This window comes from Oxyura jamaicensis, chromosome 11, assembly GCF_011077185.1.
Source record: "Oxyura jamaicensis isolate SHBP4307 breed ruddy duck chromosome 11, BPBGC_Ojam_1.0, whole genome shotgun sequence".
Classification (NCBI taxonomy): domain Eukaryota; kingdom Metazoa; phylum Chordata; class Aves; order Anseriformes; family Anatidae; genus Oxyura; species Oxyura jamaicensis.
In genome coordinates this window covers 16,983,947-16,998,639 of record NC_048903.1, presented here as the reverse complement: position 1 = coordinate 16,998,639, position 14,693 = coordinate 16,983,947, and the positions used below count along the sequence as shown (strand labels likewise).

At 38.4% G+C, this 14,693-nt stretch overlaps 1 protein-coding gene across 4 annotated transcripts in view; it reads right to left on the bottom strand.

Moving 5' to 3' along the window:
* CDH13 (cadherin 13) overlaps window positions 1–14,693 on the bottom strand; it is a 475,482-nt gene that overhangs the window by 306,054 nt on the left and 154,735 nt on the right. For all 4 annotated transcript variants that reach the window (XM_035336428.1, XM_035336427.1, XM_035336422.1 and 1 more), the window contains exon 3: window positions 7,169–7,377. In XM_035336428.1, coding sequence (XP_035192319.1) covers window positions 7,169–7,377 — 209 coding nt within the window. The remainder of the gene's footprint in view (window positions 1–7,168; window positions 7,378–14,693) is intronic.

Below are 14,693 nucleotides of genomic sequence, written 5' to 3'. Positions count from 1 at the left end.
TTGGTTCTAAGCTTCCAAATAAATAAATAAATAAATAAATTTATGCCAGATGCACAGCAAGCAATAGTAAAAAGGGCCTGTGGAAGGTACCTGTTACTGCAGTGAGAATGGAAAGGCTAAATGCAAATCAGTGCTAAAAGGAGATATGATTTTAGATGCTTTTAATAAGAAAGTGTTCATTTAGAATATTTTTGCTTGCCATTTTTCATTAGTCTGTTAATAATTTGGAAATATTAACAAAGACTGGATTTGTTTCCAAAATCACCTCATTTTACCTTTGAATTCCTGTTAGCCATATTTTATACTTGTCCTAGCTCTGTTTGCCACTGGAAAGCAAAAGTCCCTTTTTCAGGGCAAATGCACCCCTAGATCATGTAAAATCACATAGATTACTCAGAGAGGAAAGCACTGAACATTCACAGAAGCTAACAGCTTCTTGTTTCACAGTCAATTATTCATATTTCTAGTCTATAAGACCATTTTTCTCTCCTTAAATAACCAAGTACATCTCATTTACGTGCTGAAGTTGTGCACTGAGGGAAAGGGAAGGAAAGCTAGCCCACATGTTTGATCTAAGCATTTATATATACAGTGAATAAACTTACAAGACACACTTTGGCCAAATAAGGAACGTTAAGTTAATGAAAACCACCAGTGGCTCATGTTCTTTACAGTATTTACTCTGGTATTCAACACAATATGTAACTGTTGCTATGGCAACTGCCACATCTCTTGGCACCATGATAATTCTCAGATAAATGGATCTTTGTCAGAGCAAATTCCAAAGCCAGTGTATACGAAACCTGCATTTCTTTGGTGGGGGGAATTTGCAGAGTTAAGTCAGAAGGATAAATTCAGCCCAGGCCTGAGGGAAAGCACAAGCCTATTGATAGAGGTGAGGCTCTGCTGCAGAGCTGAGTAAAGGGGGAGTGTGGTTATAGACGAAAAACCATGACCCATGTGCACTGTGCCAAGGGATTTGCAGGGTCACTCGGCAACAGTCAAGGAAAGAGGTGCAGAAATCACATCCATAAGGCACTGTCAGACAAAACTCCTGCTTTGAGGATTTGATCTAAAGTCTGCCGGAATATGATTATTTCAGCAGGTTCTGGATCAGGCTGAAGGATAAAAAGGGAAATTAAGTGACTGGAATTTTTATAGAAAATAGCTTATTTCTGTGGCTAAGGAGATTTTTATATAAAAGGAGCTCTTTGTTGTTTCCCAACAACAAGTGATGCACAGAGCATTTTTATAAAAATATAGCCAAAAAGGCAGCTAAATGATACTACAGAATGACCCATTGATGAGAACAAGCTCTTGCTTTCACTGACATTAATTAAGATGTATTCTGTGAAACCTGCAATGTAGCACTGCGGACTTAAAAATAAATAAATAAATAAATTTACTAGCATCCTTCCATTGATGATTAAAGGAGGGAAAAAGCCACTTACCAAAAAATCACCAATGTCCAGGTATCAAATTCTAAAATAACTTATAGCTCAGTATTTAATGCATGAAATCCAAGTCAATTGGTGTTTGCAATGTCATAAAGAACAAATATAAAAGTAGTAATAGAATCATTTAATGGATAAAAATATATGTAAAAATCATTTCATGGCTAATATGCAAATGTTACTATGTTAAGCTTTCTGGAAACTGAGAACAAAAGCAAGAAGTGGGATTTTCATTTGTTTGCTCTTTAAGAAAACCCGTGTTTATATGCTTAAAGGAAATCGTCATGTCCAAAGGGGAAGTATCTCCACAGATTTTCTGGAATTCTACATACTGTTTTGAACAGTGTAATAACTCGTAAGTGTGTCATGTATATCGATGTACCCATGCAACTTACTCTATTTTGTGCCTTAAAATGAAAAGCAAAATATGGTATTTTATTTATGCAATGCATTACTTTTTGCAGCAACTGCTGTATGCAGATCTAATAATATGAAACTCTTCTAGCCTGTTTGTCAATATCTGATGTGATTCCATCTTCATACAGTCATTTTCAACGTATTTGAAACTCTATTCTAAACTGGAAAAAAAACACGAAAAACTCTAAACTGAAAAAAAAAAAAAAAGAAAAAAATGCTAATATACATTAATGGGAATGATTGCTTGCTATAGCACAGCAGTTGATTTTTGATCTTATTTTCCAAATAAATTATTGAACTGCCAGATGACAAAACTCAACCACTCGCTACCTTGTGTATTTTTTCCATGAGAGAATCCTGGTTCATAATAAGACTATTGATCCTTTATCATCTAAGGCAGAAAACTATGCATGTAGGTTTTAAGGCTCAAGGCACTTTTTATCTCATATCAATAAAATTTGCAATCCTTATATTGTAGGGATAAAGCAGAGAGTAAGACACAAACAAGAAATGCTAACATTTAGATCCAAGGAGCTTAGTTTCATTAGTTTTGTTTGATACAGAAACAGAAATAGAGGAAACAGAGGCACAGACTTAAAGAAAGTTGCACAAATATCGAGGCAGTAACATATTAGGAAACAGAATTCAGGTCTTCAAGGCAGCAGGGGAAGTTCTCGGACAGGCTGCCACTCCCATCCCCACTATAATAAACACAGCATGGCACTGATGTTGGGAAAACAATGCTTGGACAAAAGGAAAAGTACAAGCAGCCTATCTGAGTAGCATCTCACTGTTACAAAGTGGACTGGACAGAGTAGCAGGACTGCAGCAACTTCATTTCCTTCAATCTGAGCTACTGCTGGAGACGATTTTAAACTTTCGTCGTCTACAACATGCTGTCTCAGGGTGCACTCCTCCCTCTTATCTCTTCTTTTCTTTCTCCTTTTCCGTCTAGTGCCTGAAAAGTGTCCTGAGGGTTTGACAGCTTTTATTTAATCATTTCATCCTTCTGTATGGACAACCGCTGAGCACCATACAGTGAAGTTACTACCAGCCTGGAATTTCTGAATATTTGCCTGCCCTCTTATCTGCTTTGGTGCCAGCCTCTTGATATCTAGCTCCCCCCGTTCAGTGTCTCTGATGCAGTAACAAATAAAAGATCTAAATAACTCCCTATGCTGTGGAAAATAAAGGCTGCATTTGCCAACACACAAAAAAGCCTATCCGCAGAGAAAGATCATTTCCAAAGATTTTCTTCTAGCTCCTAGTGTACTAGGAGTACAGTTATTAAAACCAGCATTAGTTGTTCTCCCTCTCCATAATCTAACAAACACCCATTTTATTTAGCCTTGGAGGACACAATTCAATTCCCAGCTTGCTGCATTTTTCAACCCACAATCTTTTATGGGACTCTACAAAAGGTTAGCTATACTTTCTGTCCTTCACAAACCCAGACTTTTTAAATAAATAAATAAAACCACTAATGTCTGGTTAAATGCTCAGATGTGATGAAATTTCCAACTACTATTCCTACAAAACAAAGCAGGGACAAGGCAATGGATGAGGTATAATTTTGAACAATAACTACTGCCACTCATCAGTTCTGCCAGTTTGTTCCCTACCAGGGTTTTGTGAGTGATTTATTTTTCCATTAGAGATCTGAACCCTATCAATTCCATGAATTATTCAGAATGAGCCTAAAGTTCATTTTGGGAAACCTGGGTGAATAAAAACATTTCCATAACATTTATTATTTTTTTTTAATCTCACCAAGCACTCAAGTTCTGACTGTGTGAAAGGGGAGTTAAGGAAACATGGGGCAAAGCAGAGCATAAGCACAGACTATGTGTATGCCTCATCAGTGCTGCGCCAAGCTGAAGCTAAGTGAGCTTCATTTCTTCCACCGATTGCCCAAGGGCACAAGTACACACACACATTACTACAGAGATGACACCCTGTAATGCTACACCCTCCATGGGCCCATGACAACTCTTCTGTTCAGTCATATACCACATGCCTCTCAAAAATGACAGTGGCTTTTTGAGAATTTTCCCCTCTGTTAAGACAGAGGGAACCCAATATATTTAGCCAAAAATATAGCAGGAACCGACACTAAAAGCTGGGTGTAGAAATCTGTCTGCAATCTAACGTACAGACTTTGGTTCTTCTTACACTAGATCTTACACAAGATTCTGTGTCAGAGAGCAACCGTTGGCTGATGATGCTGAGGAGCCACGTATCTATCCTCATATTGTAGTCAAGGTCATCCTATGATAGAAAGCTCCAGGCTCTACAGGGCCAATATGTCTCTGGCAGAAGAGTAAGAAAACATGACCTTTAGACTAAAAAAGCAGAATTACACAGTAAGTGGTATTCGAACAGCCACTGACTGTGTTATGGCCACAAACGTAGTTTAAGTTAATCACTGATTAACTGATCAGTGAGGCTAACTACAATCTTCCCACATCTTGAGTGGGAAAGAATCACATCCTTCAACCACTAGAATACCAAAAGCTTTTCTGTGCATTCCATATATCAGCTGTAAATACTTCCAATATTCCTCTAAAGTATGGTTGGTAGCAATCACCCTTAAAAGTTTTAGGATCTGTGCTGTCTCTTTACAGGCTCAGACTGCCAGTCAGCACATTAGAGATCATTGTTGTCAGTCACTTCCAAACATGTTGGGAATTTGCAATTAGAAACATTAACAATGGGATTTCACAGATGTAGGTTACAGGCTTTCAGAAAAGAAATGGCAGTTGCTGGCAGTGAGGAAATATTTAACTACTTATCCCCTAATTAAACAAGGTACTGTACTCTAAGTACTGAATGCTAAGCAATGCTCTAACACGTGCTCATCTTAACCCTACAAAATTATGCTGAAATACTAAGGCTCCATCTGAGCTCTTCTTAGCCAAGACACCCTGCCTAAGCAGATGGAGCAGTTCTGCTGTTTCCATGCTGACACATTCAGACTGTAAAAGTAGATTAAGTTCAAACTTATCATAAAATCATTTCAGATAGGATATTGTAATATTTATATCCTTCTTAAGTATGATAAATAGAAAGACAAGACTGTCTGTGTTATGTTTAAAATAGGCAAACAATAGCTCAAATGACTGCTAAAAAACATCTATTTAACAAGTACAGAATGCTGGTTCAGGTCAGAGTAGGACAGCCAGTCCCAAAGACCTGTACGTTGTCTTGAAGTAGGGGATGATCCTCATTACATGGACTTCCCAGGACACATTAACACATCTTCTAACACCCAAAGGCACTGCAGACACCAAGGATCAACATACTAAAAAAAGTAAGCTTCCAGTTATGAGCTGAATATCAACATCCATAAATAAGTGATGAATGCAGGTAGAGATGATGTTATGAGATTACTCTGAGTAGCCGCCTATGAGGGAAGACCAGCAAGTAGCAGAACATACCAGATCTAGACTGGTTTTCTCTCTCAGAAACAACTCAAAGTGGTTGTAACAGAACCCAGGAGTGGGACCAAATTAGATTTGGCTTCATCTGGTAATAACTTGCAACACTAGATATTAATGAATATTGCTGGAGCTTTCTGAGGAGAGACTACCCAGAACCTGAATACAGCATAAAGAGAAAACTGATAAAGCTGTACTGTAGTCAGTGCAAATACACATCTTACTTCCTACTCAGGAGGCATGATTTTCCCAATGTTGTAGCCTCAATGGGAGGCTATCTCCTCTTGAACACATGGAAAGGCTGCTTCTCTAAGTAAACCAGTATAAAAGCTCCAGAACATGATTCTCAGAGAATCAGATCTTTGCAGAGAAACCAACCCCACTAACTCCAGATATCCAGTCAGGGATATTTCAAACTTCTCCACAGTTTCATTAACTTCTCACTGGAGAATGAGAAACTCCATTTTGAAACTGCTCCTAAGCTTCAAAACCCGAAGTGAAAATAAAATCATTTGCACATTCTTATGAATGCACCAGAAGGAAAATGTCTTGCTAGCTTGAAACAAAGGACAGCCAAATGCCCAGCTCCTCCAAGTGTACTTTTCCTATTCTGAATTCGACAGTTCATGGTCCTGAATCCACAGCTCCAACAAGTTAGACAGTCTCTCAAGTACGACTTTGTTAAAATTGAACTTTGTGAAGATACGGCATATTTAAATAAAATTAAATTCCCTCTAAGTGTTCTCATCAGCTTTCTGCACAGTTACACATTCTGATACTTTTCCCCTGCTGGCAATCTATATTCACATCTTGCGCTGCTTAAAGTGCAGATCAAAACCTTTCCTCAGCCACAGACTTTGAGAAGTTTGTTCAACCTTTCCCCTAAAGCTAAATTGTTTTAATGGAAGACTTGTTATACTAAACTATTGTTGGAAATATAATGAAAATTCTGGAAGCTGAAAGTCTAGAAACCAAAATAGGACAATAGATCAGTCATTCTCATCATGGCTGCTTTATACTTCCTTGAAATTATAGGTTTGTAAGGGTACCAGGCTTAATTGTGTATTAAGTCACTGTCTTGCCTGCCTCTTACTAAATGCCATGACACAGAAATGAAGGCTATCTCACATTTCTTTTTGTTACTCTCACGGGTGTGAAGTAAACATTTCAATCAATTTGTGAAGCACTTTTCCCCATATTATGAGGTTAGTATTACACTGAAATTCCAAAGTGGAAAAGAATGGAAACAGCATTCAGTGGGAAGAGTGGAGCAAAAATCAGCAGTGCAAACAGACAGAGGGTAAATACGGATTGCTATCTGCATGCACACATTTATGTAGTATAACACATAATGGTATCAGATAAGCAGACCCATGTGAAAATTTAATTTCCACAGCATGGAATTCTTTTCCATGTCCCTAGACTTGCAGGGAACAGGAAAGTTCTGTAAATTCTAAATTACATATTCAGAAGTATGACTTTTCTATTTTCAGTTATTGCCAAACTGGTTATCTGGCATAATGCTCACCAGAAGAACCAGACAATTTTGATAATCAGGCTCTTTTATATGAATCTTTGAATATTTATATTATTTATTTGAATCATATTCATATTATTTATATGAATCTTTATGAATATTTGGTATTTACACCTCAGGATGTAGCTTATCTTTCAAAAACAAGGAAAATTAATATTTTATTAAGTTAAACTAAGTGCTAAAGTGTTACAACAATACCTGGATGGAATTATGATCTCTCTGCTAGCAGACTGAAACTTCTTACAGTCCTCAATGACATATCAATGTAAGTATCTAACAGCATCTTCTTGGCATTTTCTTCTACTCCTTTTTATTTATCTTACCTTTAATGCACCACGTTTTTCATTTGCTCCGACAATCAAAATTTCTGCCATATCCTCTGCATGCTCAGACCGTGCGTGGACAAACAAGGCTCTGCCAGCTTCTGATACATTCTTTAGTGCAACTAAAGACCCATCATGTTCCACCTTAAAGTCTGGGTTAGAAACTTCGAAGTTCAATTTGTTATTCCCCTCGCAGTCATCAAACACCACTGGGGAAGAAAAAAAAAAAAAAAAAAAAAAAAAGAAAAACCACAAGTTTAAATATCCACTTTGGAACACAGACTTCAAACATTTTTATGTTATTGGCTTGTCTACCAGGAAGAAATGGCTCTAATCTAAGGGAAAACTTTCAAAGCTTTGTATTTGTATGGTTATAATTTCAGAGACAACATTATGAATATGCAATTGCAGAAGGATAAGCAGATTTTGACTAGGTTAATTGGAGAAGGAAGAGAGAAACTAAACATTTTGGACATAAATATCTTCTGATCACTTAAATCAAAAGTACAAAATGCGCACCTAATTCTACAAATCAGGCAGCAGCACCAGAGGCCTTGCTGTTCTGCTCAGTGTTAACAAGAGAGCTTTAAAGGCTCTTCTACTGGCAAAGTGGTTTCAGATAACCCAATTTTTTTTCTTTATTTTTGGGATTGGCTGTTTACAGAATATTCAACTTGATATTCTACTGCAGAAGTGTTACATATTGGAAAAATCAACCTGTAACATTTCTTATTAACTACTGGAATCGTGACATAGTACACAAGCTGCACTACTAAGCTAAGGAGAACTCTCAATTAAACAGCTGTCAAAAGCCCTGTTTCACTTTACACAGAATATTTAAAGTATTTATGAAGGTTGACATAGAGAGAAAAACATCCCTAAAGATAAAGGTTTGAGGCTTTGCCTCCAGTTCCTTCTCTGAGTCCAGTACATTCACTTTGCACAAAATACTGGAAGAAACGTTGGCATAACTGCTAGCCATATGATTAAGAGGTGCTAACTAAACTTTTCCTGGTTTGACATCTCTGAAAGATATATTTGCACGTGTAGTGATTTTTTTTCCCCAGAAAATCTGTTCTATATTCCATACCTGTTCCTTAAGTTACTGCTGCTACAGACTTTTTGCTTATCTGTATGCTCTTGCTATTTTGATTTTACATTTCATTTCTATTGGATCTTTAAAAACTGCATTACAGACAGGGATACAGACTACAGAAGATCAAAGACAATAGGGTTTTACTGAAAATAAAGCACTTTTTATAATTGTTTACATTCATTGTATAAATTATCTTGTTGTATTTGATCATTATTTTTAAAGGAAAAATAAAATAAAAAATCTCATATTCTGTCATGACCTCACCAAAACCTAGGCTATTTCAGCCTGTATAATTGCTATAAGTGGTTTTAAAACACAAACAATCTCACAGTGGATGGCCACAAAACATTCTTTGGAACAATTTCAAAAAAAAATAATAATAATAATTTAAAAAAAATCCTCTTCATTAAGACCTCTACAACTCAAACCAAATTTTGCATCCATTTCCAGACAGGCCACCTTGAAACCAGGGCTGCCAGAGTACCTTGTGGAGATCCTTCCTCTCTGGACATTTACTGAGACTGAATTCCAGAGTAGAATCATAACAGGGAAAAAGGAACTGTTGCTGGTTTCAGAATTTGAATGCAACTGTATTTTATGATGAATATTAGTGAGAAAGGTTAAAAGAAAAAACTCAAATGCCCAAAATTCAAAATAAGGTGCAGAATGTAAGATTTGTGACACTGTTTGACAAGCAAGCAGAGTGTTGGCCAGCTGTAAAACGCACAGCCAGCTGTTCTCTCGCTCTCCTCCTCAACTGGATAGGGAGAGAATAAGATGAAAAAGCCCATGGGTCAAGATAAAGCCACAAAGATCATTTACCAGTTGGCATCATGAGCCAAACAGACTCAACGTGAGGAAAAATAGTTGAATTTATGGACAATTAAAACAGATTTAGATGGCAAGAAGCAAAGACAAAAACAAACCCTCACTTTCCCCACCCCTTTTTTCCTGAGGCTCAGCCCACTCCATTCTCAGCTCCTCCCCTCCCCTCAGCAGCACAAAGGGCTGGGGCTCTGGTCTGTACCTGGCAGTTCCTCTCTGCCATTGCCTCCTACTTATGCTTTCCCCTGCTCCAGTACAGGCTTTCCATGGCCTGCAGCTTCCTTCAGGACTCAGGCACCTGCTGTGCTGCAGTTTCCCCATGGGCTGCAGGGGAATACCTGCGCAGAGCACCTCCTTCTCTATCTCCTCCTCTGCTCTTGGGGTTCACATTGCTGTTTCTCACACTTTTCTCCCACATCCCTCACTGCCAGGCAGGATTTTTTGCTCTTTCTTAAATAAGCTGTCCCTGAGGCACCACGGGTGTTGCTGAGGGACTCAGGCGCGCTGAGGTGGGGCTGCCACAGAACTTTCCGGAAATGGCGGGAGGTGGCTGAGGCCTGCCTCAGCAGCACAGGCCTTACCTCACTGAGGGGCCCTTGCAGCCCCTGGACATGGGCACCCTGTTCTCTGACAAAGAAATAATAGCCTGAAGTGTGATTTTTAAAAGAACATTATGTTGTGAACCTGTAAATTCGAGCCTGACTACCCTTTTACTGTGGAGTATCCAAACCTTAGTGTCACCGAGCGTCTTGCAGAAAAACGATCCCAACACCTGAAGGATCTGGTCTTCACAAGTTTTGGGCTTGCTTACATATTTTTAATGAAAGCTTGCTCCCATTTCCTCAGATTTACTTGAGGGTAAGAGTACTATCCTTGGATTCACAGTGGGATATCAAACCAGAATTTCATCAGCCCATTTGCCATTTCATTGAATTTTGCCGAAAGCAAGAGAGAGTATAAATAAAAAAGAAACAAAAGCTCTTTTTCCCCTCAGATACTGTAGTCCCTCCAGACAAATCTATCTCAGTCTGTCACATCGCAGACCTCGGCTCTTACGTTGCAGTAAAAGCTGGGGGCAGGCAGGGTGCGAACCGCAGAATTTCAGAGCAGCAGCACTTTGAAACAATTTCCCAGTGCTCAGACTGGGCTGGCATCTGTGCTGCCCAAAGAGCCACAGCTGCTCTCTGAAGCCACGATCCGCTTGCAGAAAGGGTCCTGTGATCACAGAAGTGTTTTGATAGAAGGTTCTCTATTGGTAAGGCCTCCCTGGAGTAAAACTACTGATTGCAATTGATGATGGTAACATGACAGGCATTTTAACAGATTCTCTTCAATCTCCTAAAGCTATCAACCCACAAAGAGACAAAATTTCCCTGTTTCCCTGTCACCACAAATATGGGAAATTGAAATTTTCTATACTAATCACTGTATAGATTACAGCCTTGATGAATTATGAGTGGATTATTTTTTAACTTAGTCTTCTCCTCTCTTTAAAAAAACAATCAAACATGGCCTTGCAAAGCTACCTTGTTATACTGAATAAATATGTACTTCTCATGACCCAAAGCTGCTGGCGCTTATAAAAAAAAAATATATATTATAATTTTTATTAACAGTTTACAACTGGGAAAAAATGGGCATCTGTAACAAATTCATAGCAGGAGTAAAAAGTCTCCTACTAAAACTTAAATGAAAGAAAAGCCTAACAACTTAATCACTGAAGGAAAAAAAAAAAAAAAAAAAAAAAAGAGTTCAGCTCTATAATGTCACCCAGCCAAACACCAGATTCAGAAGGAAGCCACGCTGTGTTACGTTTCTAAAAGAGGGGTGAAGTTGGCTGGGAGTACACTTCTCCCACTTTGTCACTCAGCAATCAGAATTCTTGAGGTTCACACATTGCTGCCGTCTGCATGCATTGCAGAAGTTCAAAGACCACATGCAGATTGACACGTGGAATTAGGAGAGATACTTGGATTTATATTTTATGTTTACTTGGACTTATGAATTTGACACTTTCAGACCTTTTATATTATGCTCACCTATTGGCCCTGCTTTATGAAACGGCACTTTTTCCATCAAAGGGCTGAGGCAAAGTTGCTTGAAAGTGGGAAACTTTTCTTACCATATCTCATCCAAAAGCACTCATGCTTTCAATTCCCAAGTCTACTGTAGAAACAAGGGTATTTGACGAGGTTAATAGCAAAGAGAGGGAAAGAAAATGAAAGGGCTATGAGAAGTACTGATATGTAGGAGAGAAATTAGAAGTGGGTGGAAGGAGATGAAGTGATCATAAGGGTAGAGACCACTGAAGATTATTCAGACCAGGGGCCAACAGAGATGAAGTTGAAGCAAATTGTTAAGAGAGTTGAAGAGAAATGTAGCCTTAGATAAAATCTCCAGTCTGAAGTTAGAGGCAAATGAGAACTTTATCAGAATGATGATGCCTCCTGGACTGGGATGACTGGGGAATGTCATATGAGGTTGCGCTCCATTGCCAGTAATTCTCACAATGCCCGTCACCAGGAACATTTGCTTCCTTAAACTCATGTGGATTCTGGGACGAAGTCAATGCAGTCCATTGGCCTAAGTGACCAAAAGTACTAGATTTCAGGAAGAAAATACGGATGTCTCTTTTCAGAAATAAAACATCTCATTGCAAACGTTCTTTCAATAGGAACTTTTCAGATTATTTAAATAGTGCCCTAATACCAAAAAAAAATAAAAACAGTTACCAAGGTCTATGTTAGCTGGATGGATAGCACATACCCTAAGGAGTCTGCTGAGGTTCATGGAAAGAAAGATATCAAACCCTCTGGCAGTCTGTCGAAAATGGAAAGGTTGTCTCCCAGCATAAAACATTTTGCTGCCTCACAACCATGATAATACATGTTTATGATGGATTATGATGTTCATGATGCTCATGCACTTATCACAGAGATTAGGTATGAGGAAAATCATGAGATGGGTAACTAACATTATTCATACTGCCCAGCTGCAGTATAACAGATTGGATGAACAGTAGCCTGTTGATTGTCCACACGCACTCATGCACTGAATCTTCCCACAACCTCTTACACATATTGTGTTAGAGTTTAAGGAGTTTAACTAGATTGTCTTCAGAGCAAAGACCACTTGCCTTCTCTGCATCTGTACAGCACCTGAAAAAATATATATTCATGTTGGTGTACTGGGTCTGGCTGGGATGTTAACTTTCCCTGCAGCAGCCCATATAGTGCTGCGCTCTGCACTTGTAGCTAGAACAGCAGTGGTATCACACCGGTGTTGTGTCTGCTGCTGAGCAGTGCTGGCACAGCATCAGGACTCTCTCTGACCCTCCTAGGGGGTGGGCAAAAAGTGAGAAAGAAACATCAGCAGGGCAGCTGACCTAAACCAACCAGAGGGATATTCCATACCATATGATGTCACACACAGCAATAAAAGGTGTAAAAAGGAAGAAGGGGGGGTGGGGGGGTGGTCTCTCGTTGTGAAAACCTCTGTCCTCCTCCCGAACACCGGCTACGTGCGTTGAGGCCCTGCTTCAAGGACGTGGTCAAGCATCGCTCATTTGTGGGAAGCAGAGAGTAATTTCTTTCCTCTGCACTTCCACATAGCCTTTACTTGTTTTGTTTAGTTATTCCCTTCCCCCCTCCCTCTTCCCCTTTCCCTTTTTTCCCTTTAGTTGAATTGTTTAATTAATAATATTTCCTTAATAAATATATATATATATATATATATATATATTTTCTCTTTAATTAAATCATCCTTATCTCAACCCGTGAGTTGTTCTTTCCTTTACTTCTTCCCCTCCTCATCTGAGGAGGGGGAGTGAGAGAGCGGTTGTGGTGTTCAACTGCCTAGCATGGTAAAACCACCACAGCTGGCAACTCAAGGTGCTATAGAATTTAAAAAAAAAAAAAAAAAAAGGAGCTGTTCAGCTATAGTCATAAACTAGAATTTTAGAAATGCTATACCAGGCATGACCACAAAGTGATTGTCTCATTGTCAAGAACTCAATGGCCAATTAAATAAATGATCTAATATTTATTTACATGAAAGCAGAATTCTTAATTTATTGATGCATATATGACTCTTCTGATGTTCCTAGTCATGCTCCAGCTGCCAAATGAACATCTTTATTGTGCTTAATATGCCATATGGTATGAGACAGGCTCCAAAACTCCATACAAGCAGAATGAAAATACTGCCAAGCATCTCCCAATGAAAAACAACATGCATGTCACTCATCATCCTCTGTTCATTTCTCAGCCTCCTATACTAGACTTGTACTCCTTTCTGTAAGAAGGCTCTCTCACATACAAACTGTACAGAGTATTTTTGTCCACCGTTATTAACAACACCTGCATGCATCCCAAGGCTTTCATCACTGACTTTGAGTTTATCATTATCAAGGCAACTGCTGGAAAAAGGATTCTTGTGTAAAACCACAAGTCCATTATCATAATGATTGGAAACGGAAGCTGTGATTGGAAATATTACCTATAATAGACCTCAGCAAGAAATTTCAAGTTCCTAGTATTCATCAGTTCAGTACATCTCACCTTGCTATTATGATGTTCCACATATGTGAGGTTTCTACACAACTGTGATATTTATGATAATGAACCACAAATGTTTTAACACCATTTTAAAACACTGAAAGGTTAACAGTTGGATCTCTTTTGTAAACTATGTAAAAAGAAATAAAAAAGCCAAAATAGATTTCTTATATACAAAGGCACATTAAGCTGATGTATTCCTCTTTCAGTCTTTTTTTTTCAGTTTAATTCTCAGAACTTTGTTTTGAACAGAAGTACAGAATCCATAATTTTCTCTGACAATCTCTACAGATATTTGAATAATTAAATATATGCATTTATAAACAGAGAAACTTACTCTGTACGTCTCTCTATATATGTACACATTTTTATGTTAGCTAATGATAGCTAGCAACAAAACTGCTCTTCACACTAAAAATACATATCAAACACAGAGACTTAATTATTATAGCAATGAAGGTTAGGGTCCTTTGTGTAAATACAGTCTAGCCTTGTACAAATCAGTGGGAGTTACGGTATCAACAGAATTTTATCCTGTGTATTTTTTTTTAATCTATTTTAACAAGTAACTTTAGATCATATTGGAATGATAAGTTGTTTTCTTCTATGAGAAGCTGTACCTGTGAGAGGCCTAAAGAGATGACATAAGCACATTACAGCTGCACAAAGGCAACCTAACTTTCCAGCCCAGCAGGGAACCCTTGTCTGTTCTAAAAAGTCTTCGCTGCTCAAAGATATTAACAAAATACAACAGTTAAACAGTTAGGAACCGGCAAAGCTGAGCTTCATTAACTGCAATGAGAAAAGCGATGGTTGAAGCAAAAGCAAGTGACTGAGTGCTGTTGTATATAAAAAATCAAAGTGCCATAACCTACCAAAGCTCTTGTTAGCAGTAAACAATGGTGTTGACTGAAAGCAGCAGGCAAGCAAATAAGGAGATGGTAACAGGCCACCCTACGACAGCGGTAGTCATGCTGCTGAATGCCTGACTCTAGTGCAGGGTGTCACACAGCAGCCTAACAGCAAGAAATAGAAAGGTGAAGTGTTA